General features: G+C 39.4%; 1 protein-coding gene across 7 annotated transcripts in view; it reads left to right on the forward strand.

Annotated features, from left to right (window-relative positions):
- Positions 1-23,523, forward strand: part of FNDC3B (fibronectin type III domain containing 3B) — a 363,826-nt gene that overhangs the window by 91,535 nt on the left and 248,768 nt on the right. For all 7 annotated transcript variants that reach the window (XM_050780053.1, XM_050780054.1, XM_050780057.1 and 4 more), the window contains one exon: positions 2,113-2,188. In XM_050780053.1, the coding sequence (XP_050636010.1) occupies positions 2,113-2,188 (76 nt within the window). The remainder of the gene's footprint in view (positions 1-2,112; positions 2,189-23,523) is intronic.

Here is a 23,523-nt window from a genome sequence, read left to right on the forward strand (position 1 = left end):
TTGTAGTTTTTATATTGTATATTTATGTAAAAATAAATGATTTTCATGTTAAAGAAATTATTTTAAAAGCTCCTTTTCAAGAAAACAAATATTTTAATCATTCTAGAGATCTTGAAGGAATTTCCTTTTGAGTTTTTGAAACAGTACAATGTACTTACATTGGTGGTAATTTAAATACTGAAAACTCAAAGATTATCTACAGTTGTTATACAGGAAAAATAAATTGCCTTGAAATAACTGTCATAATTCAAGAGCACCAGGGGTGAAGCTTAGTCTGAGTTTCCCTGAATGATCCTATTTTTTTCCAGGTAATGTATTTTTTGATGTAAAAAATTTTAGTATTCCAGCAGTGTCATCTGGATGAATTATTAGAAGAGGCAAAATACATGGATATTAAAGATGGAGTTTTTAAAGATGAAATGGCTTTGATCTCAATAGTTTTACAAAACAAATTATGGTGTATACAGTAAATAAAGTTGACTTTTAAATTGCGTCTTATGAAAACTTAATTTCTAAGCTAAGATAATTATTTGCAATAGTTTTTAAAAAATGTTTTATGACTTTCATTCATCCAGTGAAAGTAATTATTGAGCACATAACTTATTCTATGCCAGGCATGGGGCTAGATAGCTGGATGTTATCCCTATCATGCCTAGATTGAAGAAGGAAAGACAGACACTAACATAATTGCTTAGTTAATTAATTGCAGTTGTAAATTCTAGGAAGAAGCAGTAGAGCAAGTTTTTTGTTTGATTTAGAACACATAGCCGGGTACCTGACCTGTCCTAAGAGTTAAACACTATATCACAAGCTGAGAAGGATGAATAGACGTTGGTTGAGGATGGAGGAAGGTAGGTGGTAAGCTAAGATGAGGGAGTACAGGAAGAGTATTACAGACAGACGGAACAGTATACTTGACAGTTTCGAGCCAGGGAAGAACAGGGCTTGTTGCAGTAACTGTAGGATGAATGTGACACTGACATCCTGTCAATTTCTAGAAATTCTATGGTGATTTTTAAAAAGTGTTAGCCTTGTACATGGTGGTTTTTAACTATACTTTTTGTGATGGTTGTTGTTTTTGAGATGGAGTCTTGCTCTGTCACTGAGGCTGGAGTGCAGTGGCATGCCACAACCTCCACCTCCAAGCCATTTTCCTGCCTCAGCCTCTCAAGTAGCTGGGATTACAGGTGCCCACCACCACGCCTGGCTAATTTTTGTATTTTTAGTAGAAAGGAGGTTTCACCCAGGCTGGTCTTGAACTCCTGACCTCAAGTGATCCATCTGCCTCAGCCTCCCAAAGTGCTGGGATTAGAGGTGTGAGCCACCGTGCCCAGCCTAACTATAGCTTTTTAAGTTTGTATTATGTCTTTTAACTTGTATTTAGATATCAATTAGTGATTTTTTTTCCTTTGATTATCCTTTGATTAAAACTATTAATAAAACTATAAGGCTGTTGAGAGAATGTATTTTGCTATTACCACTCATGGTCTAGTCTTGGAAGTTGTCTAAAATTAAATATTTATGTTCATATAAGTAAAACATTGACTTTAAACATTTGGGTATTTGGTGGGGCCTATTTATAATATTTATTGAATACTGTTCATTATTGTCTTAAGATCCTATACACAGATATTCTTTTTACAAAATTTTTTCTTGTAAATATTTTTTTGTTGTCACACAATGGAATCATATAACCCAGATCAGTAATAGACACTTGGGAACAGTATGCAACACTGTTAGGTCAAAACCTCATTGCTAGATGCAGTTTTCTTCTATAAGTATGGTTTCTGGTCTTTTTTCTTCTTTAATTGTAGTTTCTAAATTTGTGAAAGAGAAAAAGGAATTGTGCTTTTCAAAGAAAAATTTTCTTCAAATGGAGTTTTTAAAGTTAGATAACATCATAAGCAACACAGGAGAATTCACTTAGCTAAATTCAAATGCATGTACTCCTTCTATCCCCATACCTCCAATTAAGACTTATATTCCAAGTTTTGTGTTTATAAAACATTTTATGCTACATACTTCCTGTCTAGTGTATAAATGTAGGTAATAACACTTGACAAATCCCAGAGGTTCCAGTATTAAACTGAAATTAATGTGTTGTTTTGGCAGGTTATTCTCGTTCAAGTTAATCCAGGTGAGACTTTCACAATCAGAGCGGAGGATGGAACACTTCAGTGCATTCAAGGTAAGGACATTTTTGGTAAATAATCGAATCAAAGATTTTTTCTTTATTTGAAGGATGTAATGTTTTTCTATGTGTGTCTGCATGTAATTTTCTAGATGTAAAGTATATCTTGGATATTCATTTTCTTTTTTCTGTCACATGGTCTCAAATATGTATTATGATGTTATCCAAAGGATATTTGTAGTGGTAAAATCTGTATTGGGTATCTATTGGTTAGTTATTGCTGCGTAACAAGTTACTCCAAACTTTGGTGGCTTATAACAACAAGTATTAACTCACAGGGGGCTATTGGTAGGAAATTTTCTGCAGTTACTTGTTAAGTGGGCCTTTCCATGGAGAAGCGGAGGGGGCTTATGTTATGGCATCTGGCTTCAGAGCCAATAACTAGAGGGCAAGAGGGAGCTAGTAGGTCCAGCCCAGACTCGAGAAGAAATTATGAAAGGGTGTGAATACCAAGAGGCAGGTCATTGGGGACCATCTTGGAGGCTGCCCAACACAGTCTACTCTTTGGCCCCCGATAATTCATGTTCCTTCCAAATGCAAACTTCCCCCTCCCAAGATCTCTAAAAGTCTTATCCCATTATAGGATTAGCTCAGACTTCAGAATCTTGTCACCTAAAGTTCCAGGTGTAGGTAAGGCTTCTGGGTGTGGTTCTTTTATTATAGCTCCTAGGACACTTCTAGTTTGTATACTAATGCCTCTTCTGTATATTCACTTGGAAATAAATGACATAGGTACTTTGATCCATATGGAGTTCTGTGTAGGAAGATCAACCTAGATCTGATGTTAGCTGGTAAACACTGCAGTGTTAAAAGGCACTGTTTATGATAGCTCTTTTTGGCAGTGATTGGGATTATGGGGTAAATGGTAAATTGGCATGCAATTGAGATCAGTATTAGGTTATTAATTGAACTGGAATCTAATCAGAGGCTTTATTATTAATACTTGAACTTGCTTACCAATATACAAACAAACTGGGGGAAATGCCCTTTAGTTTCAGTTTCCCATAATGAGCTATACAGAAACAGGTTTTTTTTTTTTTTTTTTTTTTTTTTGCCTTGCATAGTAGTAGAGCATGTTGCTTTGTACTTTATTTTTGTATCTATAAGAACAAAAACTTAGAAAATATTTCTTGAGAAATGAGTATATTTTTAAAGATTCAAGGCTAATGAGTTTTAATTGAAGTTAATATTAGATTATTTAATCATTTTTATTAATGATTTCTACTCTGCATTTCTCTGTTGTGTCCCAGAAATTGATCTTTGGAATTCTAAATCATTTAAAATCAAAACCTAGTCTTAGTCGATGAACAATATGGGGGAAACTTCAGGTCAAGGAAGAGAAGAAGTATTTTAAAATAGTATGGACTACAGGGTCTTTCACCTATTTATAGTATTATAATAAATGGATATTGTGAACAATTAAAACCTCAGAATCCTACAACCCTGTATCTTTAAAAAAAAAAATCACACTAGAAAAACTAGATGAAAGTCACCAATATGGGATGAAGCTGAGGTTTTCAGTTCAGTAAGAAAGCAGTTAAGCCTCTGGTTATGGTAACATTGGAGCCCCATTAATTGGCTGGTAGATTATGTCCCTCTACAACTAAGTATGTGTAATAGAATCTATAAAAGCAAATCACTTAGTGATGAACATGCATAAAATCTCTTTCATTCCACTTGAGTTTACTTTTTGGTGTCTAAGGAGTGTGTGCGTGTGTATGTAGTGTGTGTATATGTTTTGTGTGTGTATATGTATGTGTAACTTCACTGAGTTAGCCGTTCCCCCACTTTTTTCTTTTTTTAAATCCATGTTATAACTGGTGCACTTCGCAGGAAATGTTGCAAGTATATTGCTGTCTTCACAATGGGAGCTTTGTATTTATTCATGATGATACTTGGAGATAAGTGACACTAACACTCCTTCCAGTGATTTCAAAAATGCCTTTGACCAAAACAGAATTGTGGAGCCATTTATCTTTGGCTCCCTCCAGGCTTCCTATTCTTTGTTCTCTTCTGAAGTCTCAGATACTATGGTTATCTTCATTTTGGGGAGTGGTGGTACCTGGCCCAATTAATTGAAATGGCACAGGATGGAATGAGGACTAGGACCTGGATCCAGGTGCTTTGCTAGGGTTTCGGAAGCACTAGGGCAATAGGATGAACTGCAGAAACTGGAAGGAAAGTCAGCTTAGCAGGCTGAACCCCAAGTTCAGACTCATTGACCGCCACTAATGTGTATAAAAGGCAGTCACTCAGGCAAAAAATAAGAAAGCCTTTATGTGAGTTCCAGTATGAGTTTGTGAATGTTTCACTCCAGTTGGGTAGAATATAGCAACATAAAATGGGGCAATAGGCAGTATATTTGTACATTCCAACACAAGTTGCTGTGTCATCCTCACACTCCCAGTGATGAACATCATCTCTGCCATTGCTGACATTTATTCAGCTCAGGCTGTGCTATGCATTCTGTCCTTTAGTGAGTGTGTAGTTACACACAAGGAAGCTGAGGCCTGTCAAAAAGTCACATAGCAAGAAAGAGGCAGAGTTGAGTTTTCTTCCCTGGTATGTCTGACGCCCTGAGTTCCTTGTTCTGTGCCTTTATGTCAGGGAGGACTCCATTCTCTTGATAACAGCAAGGTTAACTTCCTGTTCCTGGAGTAACAGGATTCTGAGCTGGATAGTAGGATGAGTACTTAGATACCCAGAATGAGACAGGTGGTTCGCAGAACAAAAGTGGATGGTGGAGACTGAGTCTTGGGAATAAGCTGGGGCGAGCACTTTGTTAACAAAGTGAGATATACTGATTGAGCAGTGACTAGCAGACAGTGTGATGCAGGGAATATTGGTTTAGAACTCATTACATTATTTCTGCCCCAAATCAGGTTTGGGTTCAGATTTGGGGTGGCTCAGCTTCCAGGTGGAGCTTCCAGCTCCAGCTGTTGTCGACTGGGGCCAGGGAGGGCTCCAGCTCCAGGACAATGGGAGAGGACTCGTAGGTACGGTGGGAGGCAGTTCTTTGCCATTTAAAAACGTAATAGAAAGGAATCTGAAAATGGTCACACTGTAATGGAAATTTCTGAAAGAAATATTTGTATTTTGTTAGGGATTTAAGAGATCGAAACTCTACTTACGTTCTTTCAACACCGGCCAACAGGTGGGAGGTGGTTTTGTTTTGTTTTGTTTATTTTTTGTTCTGAGATGGAGTCTCACTCTGTCGCCCAGGCTGGAGTGCAGTGGCACAATCTCAGCTCACTGCAACCACTGCCTCCCGGGTTTAAGCGATTCTCCTGCCTAAGCCTCCTGAGTAGCTGGGACTACAGGCGTGCACCACCACACCTGGCTAATTTTTTGTATTTTTAGTAGAGACAGGGTTTCACTGTGTTGGCCAGGGTAGTCTCGATCTCCTGACTTCGTGATGTGGCCGCCTCGGCCTCCCAAAGTGCTGGGATTACAGGCATGAGCCACCATACCCGGCTGGTGTTTTTTTAAATTGAGGGGAAGGTGATGGGTGGTGGTGGCCTTCCTGGAAATTTTGAAGTCATACCCATTGATGATGCCATGGTTGAAACTGTCAGCCTAATAACTTTGCTATTTTAACACTAGCCCTCAGATTAGGGACTGCTTTGTGGGGATTTCAGGTAGGGAGTGGAGTTGGTTGCTGGGCCTTCCTGGAAACTTTGAAGTCACATTGTATGAGGTCGGTCCTCTTTACTTGTAACTGAATTTATTAGTCTGATAATTTTATCTATAGGACATTTATGAAACCACTAGAAAGACCTCAGAAGCTCATTGTGATCTCATTAAAAGGCAGCTTGGAAGTTGAAAGCAAATTAATACAGAAGAATATGGACTGAGTGGGGAAGCTCACACCTATAATCCCAGCAGTTTGGGAGGCCAAGGCAGAAGGATTGCTTGAGGCCAGGAGTTAAAGACTAGCCTGGGCAACATAGTGAGACCCATTTCTACCAAAAAAAAAAAAAAAAAAGAAAAAATCAGTCAGTTGTGGCGGTGCATTCCTGTAGTCCCAGCTACTCAGAAGCCTGAGGTGGGAGGATCGATTGAGCCCAGGAGTTTGAGGCTGCAGTGAGCTATGGTTGCACCACTGCATTCTATCCTGAGACCCTGTCTATTAAAAAAGAAAAAAAATGTGTTTTTATGAGAATGTCCTTGGTGATAAGGAAGAAAACACAGGAAGCATACAATATGCTGTGAATGCAGATTAATTTCTAATGGAATATTTCTCAATATTTCCCATGAAACATGAATCACAGGTCTCGAAGGGGCCAAAAAAGGTCATAGTTTATTCTCACTTGGGGTCAGCCTATACCTGTGGCATCCTAGACAAAAGATTTATTTTCTCTTGGCCAGATCAAAGTGTATAAAGAGCTAATTGTTAGGAAAAAAGAATCTTAGCAATCAATATGAATTTTGCCTTTGCTTCAATTCAGGAATTAATAGAGGGCACACTTGGGTCTCTCCCATTATTTTCATATCTGTGTCTGGGCTGAGGTGCTGGCAATGCAGCCTTCCTTCCTGTCTACACATGCCATCTTTTTATCTGCTCCCTGTAAAATCCGCCAGCCAAAACAAACATCATGCTTCCTTTAAGACTTCAGGCCTGTCTCTTCCAAGAGCCCTCCCAGACGACTGCCTGACTTTTCCCTGAATTCTGGAGGAGCAGGTAGAGGTAGCACTACACAGTCTGGTTATATGCGTAAACCTTTCCTTAGCTCTCGAATTAGATGTGAATTCAGTTGTGACAGGAAACAGTGTATCTTAACCCCGCTCCCCAGCTACACAGCTTAGAATAATTACTGACTGGATTCCTGACTGGCTCTGGTATTACATTCAAGCATGATGATTTTTCTTTTCAGTTTTACTCTTCTGTTGGCAGTTTAAGATGTTTAGTTACGTGCTTTTAGCAGTCTCTAAATCTCAATAGAAGAACTTTGAAATACCATATTGTGTTGATAATTGAAGTTAATGAGTTTCCTTTAGAGAAGCATGTTTAAATTCTAAAGAACTTTTATAATGACCCTACATTAATACTGTAATTTTTTATTTAAGACTGTTATATATAAATTGTGAGGCTAAGGAAAACAGGTGAGTGTGATACTGATTAAAAAAAAACTGATTAAAGTAAAATTCTTAGGAAGCACCATTATTTTAGTAAACAGTAATATTTAAAGATACTTAATTACTAATGGGTTCTGTCCAAAATAATTTAGGAATCTTTTACCATAGCAGTTAATCTGCTAACTTGTGTTAAGTGAATAGAGACCTCGAAATGACTAAATGACAACAGAATGCGTGGTCAGAGGGGACCTCTAAGAGGGGGGCACTACTATGAAATGGCTGTAACTTTGAAGCTATTCGAATGTGAAACTTTTTCCGCTCTTGCTTGTTCTCCGTAAGACTCCCTCAGCTCTGTGTCTAATTTTCCCCCTGCCCCAGTGAGTGTGGGAACTGTATCATTGATGAACACCACGCTCTGCCCAGTGACTCTGTGAATGGCACCATTGAGAGCTGTTCACCATTTCTGAATTTCCTCATTTGTCTCCCATCCCCCGCCCCTCCATGTATGAGTCAGCATCCAGAATGTCACAGGGACCCTAGTGTTACTTGTTTTTCCTTATGTGATACTTTGGGGACCTTAATGTTGCTTTTGTTTTTTTCCTTGTGTGATACTTTAAGTGCATTTATTAGACTTGTTTGGCACATTAAAACAGTGACCTGTCATTCTTTCTAAGAATTTTATGACAGGTCCTAGGGAATTTGGGTTATCTCTTGCTTAGTTTAGTGTGAAATGACAAGAATGGTGTCATAGCTTGAGCTTGCAAACTGAGGTAGACTGAAACTTCAAAAGCAAAGCATGTATATGGTCTCTCCCTTTTATACATACTTTGCATGTAAATGAGAAATTCCTGTTTTACTAGCTTAAAACCCAGAAAGAGTACCTGTTGCAAATGAAGCCTGTTTTCAAAGACTGTAGTGGATCTCTGTCTTGGCTTAAATTTGCAACCAGTTTTTTGATAAAAAATATTTGGGTGATTTGAAAGTAAAATTATTGTAACATGAATGCATTAAATTCTAAATCTTTGCCAACTTTTATTATATTGGATGAATTGTTATTTGACTATTTGTAATCTGTATTATAAATGGAAATGTTTCTTCCTATTACAAGATTAGCGTTTTAGGAGCTGGTTTTCTACATAAGAAACTGCCTTGAAAACCATTTCTTTTTTTTTTTTCTTTTGAGACAGGGCACCCTGTCTCAAAAAGAAAGACTTGCTCTGAGACAGACTTGCTCTGTCACCCAGGCTGTAGTGCAGTGGCACGATCCGATCATAGCTCAGTTGCAGCCTCAACCTCCTGAGCTGAAGTAATCTTCCCACCTTGGCCTCCCAGATTGTTGGGATTACAGGCATGAGCCAGTGTGCCTGGCCGAAACCCATTTCTTTAGTATTTGGGGGGATTTGTGAGGGATTGCTAACAAGCTGAAATGTTATTGTGAACACTTAGGCCTCACTTGGAAAATCTTCTAGAATTGAAAATAACAAGTCATTTGCCAAGGCTAACCCTAGTGTCATGGCCATCTTTCTTTCTGATTGATCTGAAGCTGTATAGTTAGTCCTCCTGGGGGCTCTAAGCCAAGACAGTCTGAATTTCTAGGAAAATCTGAATCACTCTACCAATTTTCCAGCTCACCTTACGATTCTTAAATGTTAGCTTCAAGACCAGTCTTTTACCTGTGTGTGTTTATACTACAAATATATATTTACATGTGTGTGTGCATATATTTGTTTCATTAGAAGATTTTTTCATTTTCCATGATAGGATTTACATTAAATTTGGAGAAAGATTGAAGAAAAATTACTTTCAGCTTTGTGGAGTACTCTTGATCTCTGAAATGTTTGGGGGCTTTATTTTGTACATGACGAGTTAGCAGTTCCTCTCAACATGGACTGATGCACAGCTATTTGTTACAAATAGACATTCCGTATGCTGACCTGATAAACCCCTTTACAGACAGCCTCTTGTTGCTGAGTAACTGGAAGTTTACCAGCAGGTGGTTTCCACCAGGGCCGGAAAATACTGACAGGCCCAGAGGAGAAAGTCTGGGTTATGGAAGGAATGAGAGCAAAGGCTGTGATTGAACGTGCAACTGTCATCTTGCTGGGATTGTGTAATGTCATGAGGCTGGGTTACATCAATACCAAACTATGTTGCTTTCCTAGGAGGTTTTAAGTCCCTCTCAAGGGAGGTACTCAGGGTATATGCTGCTTCCTGCGTTTCTTCTTCCTGTCTCAGTTATCTTGATTTTTATGCTTATTCTTATATTTACATAAGAATGGAATGTTAAACCCTTAGATAAAACTGTCACCCAATGTTCTGTCATCAGACTTAAGATGAATTGGTGTTGAGTTCTCAGAGTATAGTTCTGTAGTGTGAATCCCTGGTCATTTGGTAGCTAATGCTTAACCTGTTAGCCCCAGTTTCCTCTCTTAAAATGGGAACAATGATAGTACCTATCTATCTGATAGGATTGTGAGGATAATCCATTGTAAGTGTCATTATTATGATCATCATTATCTAGTTGTATCCACAGCTTTGCTGCTTTTTTCCCCCTAAATAGATGGCATGATTAATTGTGGGCAATGACTTCATTTTCCTACTTGGAGAAATCAGTTGAAATTCTAGTCTCCCTTTCATTGCTTATTTATGATAGACTTGCTCTCATAGGGTTGCTGGTGATGGCACCAGTTCAGACATTTTAGATGAAGGTTTATAAGAATATATATACTGTTCAGATATGGGGTTATAGCTAAAACAACAGGTTCAGTGTTCCATGAATTTAAAGTAAATTTTGTTGTAGTTTTAGTTGTTGGTTTTCTTTTGAATAACAGCCATTCACTCTCGCACCATGCATGAGCAGCTATATTCAGAGAAGGCTCTGTTATTTTATCCAATAAAGCAGTTTTTCTAGTGTGTCTCCTTTTACATTTTCATTGAATTCCATACTTCTGGCTGGGCACAGTGGCTCACGCCTGTAATCCCAACACTTTGGGAGGCCTAGGTGGGGCGGATCACCTGAGGTCAGGAGTTCGAGACCAGCCTGGCCAACATGTTGAAACCCCATCTCTACCAAAAATACAAAAATTAACCGGGTGTGGTGGTGGGCATCTGTAATCCCAGCTACTCAGGAGGTTGAGACAGGAGGATCACTTGAACCTGGGAGATGGAGGTTGCAGTGAGTCGAGATGGTGCCACTACACTGCAGCCCAGGCGACAGAGCGAGACTCTGTCTCAAAAAAAAAAAAAAAAATTGTTTCCATACTTCTTAAAATTTTTATTTAGTACATTCTGTTCTTAGGCAGTACCAAGAAGCAGTAAGGGCTATACATTGGGAAGGGCTATACATTATGGGTTTTAGAGTGAGATTGCCTGGCTTAAAAATCCCCTGCACGTTAGTTGTATATTGTAAAATTAGTTCCTTAATTTCTGTACGCCTCAGTTTCCTTATCTGTAGAGCTGGAGTAGTAATTTCTGTCCTGAAGGATTGCTGTGATTAAATGAGTTACTGTGTGGAGAGCACTAAGAACAGTTTCTGAGTCATAGTAAGGGCCTAATATATAGGAGTGATTACTAAGCTTTTGGTCTTTATTATGGGTGGGCATTGAACCCCCCCCCTTCATTTTTTTGTTACCTAATCATTTTAAAACATTTCAGAAAACCTGTGTGAACTGGAGTTATTAGGATTTTTTAGATGTCTTTACGTTTAAATTCTAACACTTCAAAATAACATGTTTAAAAGTTATGCAATCGCAGTTTAGCTTCTGAACCCTTCTGCCCTTTAGGCTTGTTAAACAATGATTAAAATGTCATCTCCGAAGGTACCACTGCTTAGAGTTCTTTAAATGTCACAGATCTTTGCATGTCAGATAATTCAGAAAAGCAAGCAGTGTCACATTACCTCAATGGTTGGCCACAGGTTATTTCACAGCTTGTAGTCTTTCAGTTCCTGCTTTATTCTTTCTGTATTTTTTGCTCTTGTTCTTACATTTCCAACCTGAAATAGAAAAGTTCATGTTACAAGTGTCTTTAAGGAAGACTGGATTAAGTTCTTCAAGGGCAAGGGTCAAAGCTTAGTCATCTGTGTATCCCAGGGCCTATCCTGCACGTAGGAGGCATAGAGACTGAAGGAAAGTCATTTCATGATACTTGTCTTAGTCTGTTCGGGCTGCTATAACAGAAATACTGTAGGCTGGGTGGCTTATTAACAACAGAAATCTATTTCCCACAGTTCTGGAGGCTGGGAAGTCCAAGATCAAGACACTGGTTTCTTTGGTGTTTGTAGAAGGCCGGCTTTCTGGTTCATAGATGGCAGTTTCTCTCTGTGTCCTCACATGGTTGAAAGGCCTGGGGGTCTTCTTGGGCCTCCTTTATAAGGACACTAATCCCATTCATGAGGGATTAGTGTCCCTCATGACCCAATCACCCCTTCTAATACCACCCCTTCTTCTTTTTTTTTTTTTTTTTTTTTTTTTTTGAGACGGAGTCTCGCTCTGTCACCCAGGCTGGAGTACAGTGGCCAGATCTCAGCTCACTGCAAGCTCCGCCTCCCGGGTTTACGCCATTCTCCTGCCTCAGCCTCCCGAGTAGCTGGGACTACAAGCGCCCGCCACCACGCCTGGCTAATTTTTTGTATTTTTAGTAGAGACGGGGTTTCACCGTGTTAGCCCGGATGGTCTTGATCTCCTGACCTCGTGATCCGCCCGTCTCGGCCTCCCAAAGTGCTGGGATTACAGGCTTGAGCCACCGCGCCCGGCCAATACCACCCCTTCTAATACCATCACCTTTGGGGTTAGAATTTCAGTGTATGAATTTGTGGTGGGGTGGGGGACACGAACATTCAGACAGTGATGGTGCTGTTGAAGATAGAATGATGGAAAAATTCTCTTAGTTAATTTAGAGAAGTTATTTATTTTTGTTATTCTGATTAGGTAGTTAAATTTAGTTATTTTCACTCTTAGTTCCTCAAATTAAGATAATATAGGCATGTGTTTCCAAAAACAGTAATTCTGAAAAGTCCAGTATGTGGATTAGCTTCTCTTACCTGTAAAAATGCATGAAGGAATCATTATATTGATGCTTTTAATAACCTTCTTTTGGGGGAGAATAGGATGGGAATACCTTAGAAAATGTTAGGCTATTTAATCCTTAAAGATGCATAAACTTTTTCCCAAACTTCCTATTTATTTTTATATTATTAACAAATATTTTAATTTAGGTTACTCATTAATTTTATTAATATTTTATGTTTTCTTGCTTTTGGAAATTATAGCGTTTATGTGTAGTAATGAATTCTTAGTAAACTCTGTGTCAGACCCAAGAACAAATTATGCTTTAGTAAATGAGGGCCGGGCATGGTGGTGCATGCCTGTAATCCCAGCACTGTGGGAGGCTGAGGCAGGCGGATCATGAGGTCAAGAGATTAGACCATCCTGGCCAACATGGTGAAACCCTGTCTCAACTAAAAATACAAAGATTAGTTGGGCGTGGTGGTGCACACCTGTAGTCCCAGCTACTCGGGAGGCTGAGGGAGGAGAATTGCTTGAACCCAGGAGGCGGAGGTTGCAGTGAGTCGAGATCGCATCACTGCACTCCAGGCTGGTGACAGAGCGAGCCTCCTTCTCAAAAAATACATACATACATACATACATACATACATACATACATACATACATAATAAATATAAATAGTAAATGAGTCTGATTTGTGCTTCTCAGTTTTTGCATTGCTATAAAGAAATACCTGAGACTGTGTAGTTTATAAGGAAAAGAGGTTTAATTGGCTCATGGTTCTACAGGATATACAGGAAGCATGGTGCTGGGATCTCCTTCTGGTGAGGGCCTCAGAAAACTTAAAATTATGACAGAAGGCGAAGGAGAGCCGGCAAGTCACATGGCGAGAGCAGGAGTAAGAGAGAGAAGGGAGAGGTCCCAGACTTTTAAACAACCAGATCTCCTGTGAACTGAATGAGAACTCACTCATCACCATGGGGATGGTGCTAAGCCATTCCTGAGGGTTCCATCCTCACAATCCAGTCACTTCCCAGCAGGCCCCACCACCAACATTGGGAATGACATCTCAGTGTGAGATTTGGAGGGGACAAAGATGCAAATCATATCGTTTACTGAGTTAAATGAAGGTGGCATAATGGTTTTCCTCTATCAGCAGTGTGATTGAAGAGGGCAGGCAGGCGTCAAGCCTGAAGGAGGGCATTTGTGGTGGGATGTGGAAGGAGAAACACGTATTACAGACATTTAGGAGATAGTCATGACTTGTGACCAATGAGAACACACTGGATGAATGTTTCCCTAAGGTGGATGAACTATAGTGTCTTAGAAAAATGTTTGTCTTATAACATAATTGACAGCACTAAACATTTTTACTCTCTGTCTCTTAATTGTACAAGCATTAAGAGTAACAAATATGGGTTTAAAAGGCAAACTTTTTTTTTTTTAAGTGAGTATTTTTTCGTTTTCCTCAACTTGGGTATTTCCTCTCCATAAAGGTGTTATATTTAAATTATGGAACACCTTTATGGATGCTTTATATATTGCATTGTGGAGCCAGTTTTAAACATCTGTTTTGTTATCTTTCTAGCTATAGGAGTGTCCACATCTTCACTTTATTTAAAAAGCTCCCAGGTATGTATTAGCAGATTATTATTTCTGTTCCAAATTGATAAGAAGAGGAGGCCTAGCATCAAGGGAAAAGTCTTTGGGAGTGAAAAAAAGAGTGGAAACTTAAAATATAAGCCCTTTTCTTGTTCTGTCTTCTAGTGAAAATGTCATTCTGTGTTAGAGAAATGACCAGATGAATTTTGTTTCCTGTTTCGTTTTGCAGTTCTCATTAAAGTGGGTATACACATATACTTATCTCATGTAAATGTCAAACTGTTTGTTTGTTCTTGAAGTGCTAAGTCTTTTAACAGTTCTCCTCAGTTGGATGTTTGAAGATCATTTAGGTATGTCTTATGCTAGATCCAGCAATGTCAGTTTTTGCCTGCTGCACTGTGGTACCCTGTGGACAAAACAAGTATAAATGGTCCAGATTTATGATGGTTTAAGATTGTTCAACTTTACGATTGTTTCGTCAGGATGTAACTCGGTCGCAGGTTAAAGAGCATCTGTACTTAGGCAATGCGAGAACTGAACTTGTGTTCTGTTGAGGAAGAGTAATCTTTGCAGGTAGTATAATTAAATGTTTAAATTGTCTTTGAGTGTAAGCTTGAAATAGTTTTTTGTTTGTTTGTTTGTTTTGAGATGGAGTTTCACTCTGGTTGCCCAGGCTGGAGTGCAATGGCAGGATCTCGGCTCACTGCAACCTCCACCTCCCGGGTTCAAGTGATTCTCCTGCCTCAGCCTCTTGAGTAGCTGGGATTGCAGGCATGTGCCACCATGCCCGGTTAGTTTTGTATTTTTAGTAGAGACGAGATTTCTCCATGTTGGTCAGGCTGATCTTGAACTCCTGACCTCAGGTGATTTGCCGTCCTCAGCCTCCCAAAGTGCTGGGATTACAGGCATGAGCCACCGTGCCCGGCTGAAATAGTTTTTTAAAAATGTTACTAAAATATAAAAAAAAGCGTGGCACTGTCAACCCATGAGTTAGAAATAAAGATCCAGGATTAAATTGGTTAATTTATTCTTAGTTAATAGTCAAGACAGTTCTCATTCTGTGAGTCAAGCACTCACCTGTTGAGTGACATAGTTCTTGATCATATGCCCAAGGAAAAGGACATGTCTAACATTGCAGAATTTTAAAACTGTGTATTAACAGTGGTTTGTGTCCTTTTGCACATCAGAATTACCTGGGAACGTAAAAAAAAAAAAAAGTTTAAAAGTTGATATCTAGGCTAGTTGTAGTGAATTGTCACATTGTTGAGCACAGGGGAATGGTCAGATTGTAGGGGCTGGGCATGAGTGATTTTTAAAAGCTCGCAGGCCATTCGAATATGCAGTGAGGTTGAGAAGCTCTGGTTAACGTAACCCTCAGGACAGCTCAAGAAATTCTCGTGCTGTGCCTTCCCATGTACATTGCAGTGCACATGCTGTGTACCTGTGGCTGTTTTTCAGGTTCATCTTCTTTAGTAAGTTTGGCAGTTTTGTAAAGTGTCTGAAGATCTTTTATCTTGTATTCTTATGCATATTAAGTAAAATCTATGTTGTAGTTGACTTTACTGAACCTATTAAAATTGTTTTTTAGCTTTGGTTATAAGCTTCTAAGTAATAAACAAGAAACTTCAGAAATATGAGTTACTGCTTTCAGCAGAGTACAGATTTATTTTATACTTAAATGTAAACACAATAGTTCACGTGTGTTTAATGAAATTCGAAGTTCACCTATGTTTAATGAAATTTAAAGTTGATTGGAACAGGTATGATTATGCAGAGTGGACAGAGTTTAAAAAATGAGATGAGAAAGCTGGGCGTGTTGGTTCACCCCTGTAATCTCAGCACTGTGGGAGGCCAAGGCAGGCGGATCATTTGAGGTCAGGAGTTTGAGACCAGCCTGGCCAACATGGCAAAACCCTGTCTCTACTAAAAATACAAAGATTAGCTAGGTGTGGTGGTGCACGCCTGTAATCCCAGCTACTTGAGAGGCTTGTGGCAGGAGAATTGCCTGAACCCAGGAGATGGAGGTTGCAGTGAGCCAAGATCACACCACTGTACTATAGCCTGCCTGACAGAGTGAGACCCTGTCTCCAAAAAAAAAAAAAAAGTGAGGTGAGAAAATAACCATCTTAAAACTTGCCACTTTTCAGAAGCTGATAAGCTACTGTGAACCCTGTTTTTGCATGCCTTTATGAAAGAATTGGACTGGGACTTTGGCTTCCTTCTTTGTTCCCTTCCTAATCTAGTTCGAACAGTGTAGGTCCCCAGAAATCATTTTGGTGCTTGACTTGGGTGGGTGGTCCCTATAGTATAGGAATTCAGTATATGACATTGATGTCAGACCCTCAAGATTATCAACAGGTAGAATCTTGGTTCTCAAAATGTAACATAAACCAGAATCACCTGGAGGGCCTGTTAAAACACAGTTGCTGGTTCTACCCCCAGGATTTCTGATTCAGGTCTGGGGTTGGTGGGGCCAGAGAATTTGTATTTCTGAGTTCAGGGTGTTACTGATGTTCTTACTTCAGGAGTTCTGAGAATCATGGAGGTGGAGATCGTTGGGGTTGGTGACATTTGGAAGAGAAGGGTATTTACAGACATTGTACCCTTAAATGAACAAGAAGGCTCTCAGAATTAAGTTTGGTCACACAATGGACAAAAGGGAAAAAAATTAAATCTAGATGCAGAAAAATAAGAAAAATTGACTTAAAAATTATTATTTGTAAGCTCAAAGCTAGAATTTTTTCTTTTTGAAATTTTTTCCTCCCTTTTCTACAGTTTGAATGAATTGAGGTTTGAACCCGGGACTCTAATTTTCAAAGGATTTGTTTGTAGTCATTCAGTTTACATTTCCTAATTCAGTTGCTAATTTTATTAGGTTCCTAATTTTATTAGGAACTTACTTTTCTTCACTGTGCCTCAGTTTCCCTGTAGTAAGAATATGATTGCTAGAGATATCATCAGGATATTTTAAAGTCTAATGAATAATATTGTGTAGTATTTGGAGATCACCAAGTTAGGAAACTTAAAAATATGAAAAATATTCTAAACAGATATCCCAGATTGTGTTCAAGTAATAAGTACATCCCTTTTTCCCTGTCAACTGGGCCACAGTAAAAGAAGAAGCCAACGTGGAGGGTAAAAAAAAAAAAAAAAAAAAGTGGACCAATGTGGGAGTTGGCTTTATTTTGTAAAGTATTGTACAGAAATGGGAATGTTTTAAAGCATGAAACTGGTGAGAAAGGAAGTGACTCAGGATTCAAAATAGATAGGACTCCACACCAGTAATGATCTGGAACTGAGGAACATTGCCTACAGAAGAGAGAAGCCATGAGAGACAGTTGAGGTGAGTGAATTGGCTCGATAGAAACATGGAAAATGGAATTACACATTTTTTTTTTTTTTCCTCATGTGGACAGGGACTATTGTAGAAATTTAGAACTTTGGGCCCTGTTTAAAAAAATCTATTTCAAGGGTCAAATTGTTGATTGCCAGACTGATTATTATTAGTAATTACAGGTACAGCGCTGTGGATTTTTCTCATAGTGTCTGAGTTCTGCTCCTGTTCAGTGGTTGAGTTCATTGATCATTTTTCTGCTCCTCATTGCACCTGTCATGCTGGTAACAGCAATTAACATTCCTCAGAAGCGAATAGAATGCCAGGCTCCATCTCAGATGTAACTCAAGAACAACAGGTGCATTCTACCTGTTTCTTGGCTATACCCAGAGTAGTTAGAAGGCAAGTAATTAACCATAGAACAGACTTTGAAGAAAATGAGATTCTTTAGAATTTGAGCCAAAGTGCTGAAAAGTAGCTCTGGATAATGTATTTAGGAGACATAGGAAATGGCTCAACAGGAAGGGTGAAATAGCCTTACCAGTCTGGCCTCTTTAAATTTGTTTCAAGCCTGTTTCCCTTCATTGATACAAATCTTATTAACTCTGCACCTTCCACAGACGTTTTGTTTTGTGCAGCTTTTTTTTTTTTTTTTCCTGGATTTGTTTTTATGAAGTTCACATGAAAGGTCATTGGACTTGAATTTATACTGTAAAAATCAATTAATTAGATTCTTAAATTTTCTTCTCTCCTTTAAGTGAAAACACCTAATGAAACTTTCTGGCTCTGAGAAAAGGAAGAAGGTCCCCAGATACAGGTTTAAATTCCTTACCATTTAGTCTGGTTCCATTGATCAGGGGTTCCGTTTTCTCACCTTAAAATAAGAGGATTAGAACAGATAATTTCTAAAATTATTTTTACCACCCATTTTCTCTTTCTTTAATTCCTGTAGAGTTCTCTGCAGTTTGTATGTCCCTAATTTTTTGAAAATATGTAAAGCTTTACTTACATAGGTTCAAGTGTGGGCAGATTTCAAGAGCTTAATTATCTAGGATTTTCTATTTGAAAGTGACACATTAAATTATCATTGAGACCTTACTTTAGGTCCTACATAAATTTCTCTAAAATTTTATTAGTATATGTTAATCTTGAGTAGTAACAACAGGAAAGAAAATTCGGTGTGATTTTTCTTGTTTTAATAATTGGTACTTTTAAAAAGCTTGTGTGTACCTTTTGTATGTCAGGTGTTTTTTGAGACAGAGTCTTGCTCTGTCACCCAGGCTGGAGTGAAGTGGTGTGATATCGGCTCACTGCATCACTGCAACCTCTGCTTCCCAGGTTCAAGCGATACTCCAGCCTCAGCCTCCTGAGTAGCTGGGACTTAAGGTGCCCGCCGCTGTGCCCATCTAAGTTTTGTATTTTTAGTAAAGATGGGGTTTCACCATATTGGCCAGGCTGCTATTGAACTCCTGACCTTGTGATCCACCCACCTTGGCCTCCAAAAGTGCTGGGATTTCAAGTGTGAGCCACCGCACACAGCCATGTCGGGTGCTGTCACTGGTTGTTAATCTTCGCTGCATGTTTGAATTGCTAGAAATTTTTTTAAAATACTGATGCGTGGGCCCCACCTTCAGAGATTTAGAAGCAATTATGGGGTCCCAGAATATTTTTAAAGATAGTGTTGTCATAAGTATTTCGTTTACATTGCGCTTCAAAAAAAATTTGGTGAATTTAACTTTTATGCCTAATATTGAAGGTTTTGAATTATTTGTGAGCGATAAAAACTCTAAAACATAGAGAAGTGGTACCTTCTCATTTAAGGTGTACTGCCTCAGCTGAAGGATGTTTGTGTGTCTTGACTGCCCATCCCCCATGTGTACACCTCTTACCCACTGAGCTAGATGGGATGGCCTTTCTGCTTGTTTCTCATCTATGGGGCATTACATATAGTTGTCCTTTTTGAGTTGTTTTTTTAGGGTTATTTGGTATCATTTTGTCAAATCTATGCCACTGATTTTTAAATGCATCATTATTTTTTATGTCTCTACAAAAGAGAAAACACCACCGATTAAGTTGACTTCCTTTTTCAGGAGATGTGAAAATGTGAAAAAGGTACTTGGAATCAGTAAAATATGCTTATAAGTTTTTATTTTAAAAAAGTTTGTGGGTACATAGTAGGTGTGTATATTTATGGGGTACATGCGATGTTTTGATACAGGCATGCAATGTGAAATAAGCACATCATCGAGAATGGGGTGTCCATCCCATTCTTTATCCTTCAAGTTTCAAATAATCCATAAAATACACTACTTTTTGTTTTTCTCATCTAGATATTAAGCTTTTAAAAATCACAAATCTACATAGGGTTTTTTTTTTCTAATTTTGTGTTGCATAATCATTTTGTGTTTATGAAAAAATTGAGATAGCTTTCTATTCAGTCTCCTTCTCAGTTGTAGAAATATGACTAATTTGTTTAAACATCATTGCTTCTAAATATGCCCTGGAGGACTTACATACAAGTCATAATCTTGTGATATTCTTTGTTTGTTTTAACTTCTCACAACGTCTTTGTCTCATTATGCTGAAAGCCTTATTTATTTGTATGTGTGTGCATATGTATGCATATTTGTGTGTACTCATATATATGTATGCATATTTGTGTGTACTCATATATATGTATGCATATTTGTGTGTACTCATATATATGTATGCATATTTGTGTGTACTCATATGTATGCATATTTGTGTGTACTCATATATATGCATATTTGTGTGTACTCATATATATGTATGCATATTTGTGTGTACTCATATATATGTATGCATATTTGTGTGTACTCATGCAGACACACACTCTCTATGTGTGAGTGTGTATGTTGGCCAGTGCTACCACTTGCGTGTGTTCTACTTTGTCCAACCTTTTGGTAAAATCTACACTTTGGGTTTTAAATAATTTTAAGGTTTCCATTGTTCACGTGTTTGCTGTTGTAGCGTTATCCTATTAAAAACTATATAACCCAGTTCAGCAATCTAAATGTGCTTCTAACTTTATATGGAAACTATTTAGCTTTCTTTACTCACCACCTCCCCGACTCCACTCCCTACTCTCCCAACCTCTTTTTTTTTTTTCCTACAGTGTTAACCAAGAGAGAGATATTACCTTTGGATCTAGCCCATCTGCATCTAGATACTTCACTTGCATAATAACTAATTTAAATTTATTCCAGATGTATAAGAAGTATTTGAGATTTGGTAGTTTTAATTTTGGAAATGCTTTTAAAGTGTTATCCGAGATTAATAGGCTATTTTTCTTCCATGAAAATGTATATTTATTTAAAACCTGTGGTAGCTGATTAAACTTGAAATACCCTAAGTCCTCATGTAATGTTGTCGATAGGTTCTTGGAAACTGTAAGTGAAGCTTTAAGTGAAACATATAACAGGTCCTTGAGTTGCGTTGTTTCCTTGGACGTGGATTTGTTACAGCACTGATGAGGGGAAAAACTGTTAGCGTTATTTCACTCAAAGTTGCAGCTTCCAAGAACCCATGGATGACATTAGGTGAGGGCTTACTGTATTTCTCTGGTTTTCAGTAAGTTAAAAGGTAGCAGAATTTCATATTTTCATTCTCCCCATCAGTAGAGGAGCTGGTGATATCCACTTGTGGATGCGCAGTCCCAGTCTGATGGCCAGGTTTGATGAATTGGCCGCTCACTTTAGAGGGGCTGTCAGGTTTCTTCATGTTCACAAATGACTGGAAATAAAAAGGAATACCTTTTACGTCGCCAGCTCTCTAAATACCTATATAACATTTAGGTTTGCTTTGGCTGCCAATTCCTCTTCACAAAAATCACTGGCTCTGTGTGGTTTTCTCCCTTTTCTGGTTCACTCTTCATACCCATATTGCTGTAGACCCCTCTTAGAAGCCTCACCTACCCCACTCCCCACTCCTTTTGCATTTGGGTTTCTGTGTGTATGTATGGGGTACTTAACTCCTTCTAAGTAGTAGCTCAGGGCCTGGCAAAGTTGTCAGGATTTAGGATGAGACTGCCTTTGCTGTGTTTCCACAGATGTGTTGCGTTGCTTCCTGTCCATTCTCCATCCAGTGCCCATTCTCCGTACCCTTCTCCATGTCCTTCTCCATGTCCTCAACTACTCTCTGTCTTCACCTCCCGTTTCCTGTTTTTCTCCTGTTTCTGCTACTCATATTCTCCATGGGAAGGGCTTTTTTTTTTTTTTCCGCCTTTCAAACCTGGTGTTTTTGGAGAGAAGGTTTTGACATTGGGGCTATCTTTTAAGAAGTCCTTCCCCTGATAGCAGAGGGGAACGTGCTCAACTTACAAAGTTTCTGAGAAAAATCACACTTCTTCTTTTCACAGGACCCCTGTTTGAAATTTGCAACAAATTAAACGCTTAGGAATCCCAGGTGCACAGGAGCCCTGCTGTTTCAGTGCATTCCCTTTAATCATGTTGGTTTTCTTTTTTTTTTTTTTTTTGAGACGGAGTCTCACTCTGTCGCCCAGGCTGGGGTGCAGTGGCCGGATCTCAGCTCACTGCAAGCTCCGCCTCCTGGGTTCACGCCATTCTCCTGCCTCAGCCTCCCCAGTAGCTGGGACTACAGGCGCCCGCCACCTCGCCCGGCTAATTTTTTTTTGTATTTTTTAGTAGAAACGGGGTTTCACTGTGTTAGCCAGCATGGTCTCGATCTCCTGACCTCGTGATCCGCCCGTCTCGGCCTCCCAAAGTGCTGGGATTACAGGCTTGAGCCACCGCGCCCGGCCAATCATGTTGGTTTTCATGAGGATTGATTTTGGACTCACTGGGCCAGCCACATGAAATGTGGTATTGTCATTTTCTCTTTGTACAAAACAATTCATTTGCTGATTGTCATGAATCCATCCTGTGAGGTATTATGATGACATCTGGCATGCCTTCTTTGTTTACTGTGTTTACTGTATGTGTTTAGAAGGAAAAAGCCTGTAGTGACCACTTTCCTGTGTCAGCCCCTGGGTCAGGCTTTCCATCCTGACTCATGGGTGTCGGGACTACTAGATTGGTTGATGGGGTGTGCAGAATTTCCTCTGTCGGGCTTGGGAGCCAGAAAGCCACGATGAAGTTTGATTTGGCTTGTGGCAGCCTTTTCCAAATATGAATTTGGATACAGTACAGTAAGTCCTCTAAGAAAAGGAGAAGAAGAGAAAATAATAACTCTAGAGCTGGGACTATCTGGGGAACACTGAAAAACGGGGAAAATCTCAAAGATAGTATTCTGTGTCTCCCCTGAGCTGCTGTCACTGTGGTGCTCAGAGGCCAGCCTTTTTTTCCAAGCCGGGCGCTCCCTGAACTTGGGAGAAACCACAGAGGCGGCCTCTGTCCTGCATGTGCTGCACACTGCCTTGCTCCAGACTGTCTTGAATGTGACCTGGCAGCCAGTGCTGTTTCCTGCTGACGTGGCCTCCCACAACTGAGCAGAACAGAGCCACCTCAGTGTGCTGAGGAAGGAGCGAGCTGGGGGCATGAATCACCAGCGGGATACGGAACAAATGAAGAGGGGAAAGCGCCTAACTGTTCAGGTTTCCTGGTAGTTATACTTAAAAGACACCTTTCTTATAGAAAGGAAGGAGGAGGAAGAAAAACAGGAGTGAAGAATGCCTCAAGAGTCAAAGAGTGATTTGTTTGGCCCTAGGAAGGATTTCTTATCAGCAGGAGTTACCTTCTGGGGTAAACCCCAGTCTGCGTCAGACATCTGAGAGGAATGCTTTGAGGAGGCCAGACTGGCCTGTCGCCTTCACAGCCACACTGTTGCACAGGTTGGTTGTGGGTGTGAGCTCTTAGCCCTGTCCTGCAGACAGGTAGTAAAGAAACAAAAGCCTAAACCAAAAGACTAGAGTTTGTGTCTTGGTGGAAAAAGTTCCCTCAACTTGGTAGGAACCGGAGAAGAGGACTCTGAGAAACTGCTCAGGAGCAAATCCTGTGGCCTAGTTTTCCTGTCAATGCTGTAACATCCCACTCGATGCTCAATATGCACTTGTTTTAGCCACTACTGAATATTTTTTGAGTTTGCTTATTTGAAGAGGTCCAGAACAACTCCTTGTTAGTGTCTTCTAATAGGCCCCCAAAAGTATCACAGAATTTTAGAGTGAGATGGGACTTTAATCTGATTGAGATCGTTAGTGGTTTCTTCTTCTTCCTTTTTTTTTTGAGACAGAGTCTTGCTCTGTCGCCAGGCTGGAGTGCAATGTTGCGATCTCGGCTCACTGCAACCTCTACCTCCTGGGTTCAAGCCATTCTCCTGCCTCAGCCTCCCGAGTAGCT

The sequence above is a fragment of the Macaca thibetana genome, chromosome 2 (assembly GCF_024542745.1).
Source record: "Macaca thibetana thibetana isolate TM-01 chromosome 2, ASM2454274v1, whole genome shotgun sequence".
Taxonomy (NCBI): Eukaryota; Metazoa; Chordata; class Mammalia; order Primates; family Cercopithecidae; genus Macaca; species Macaca thibetana.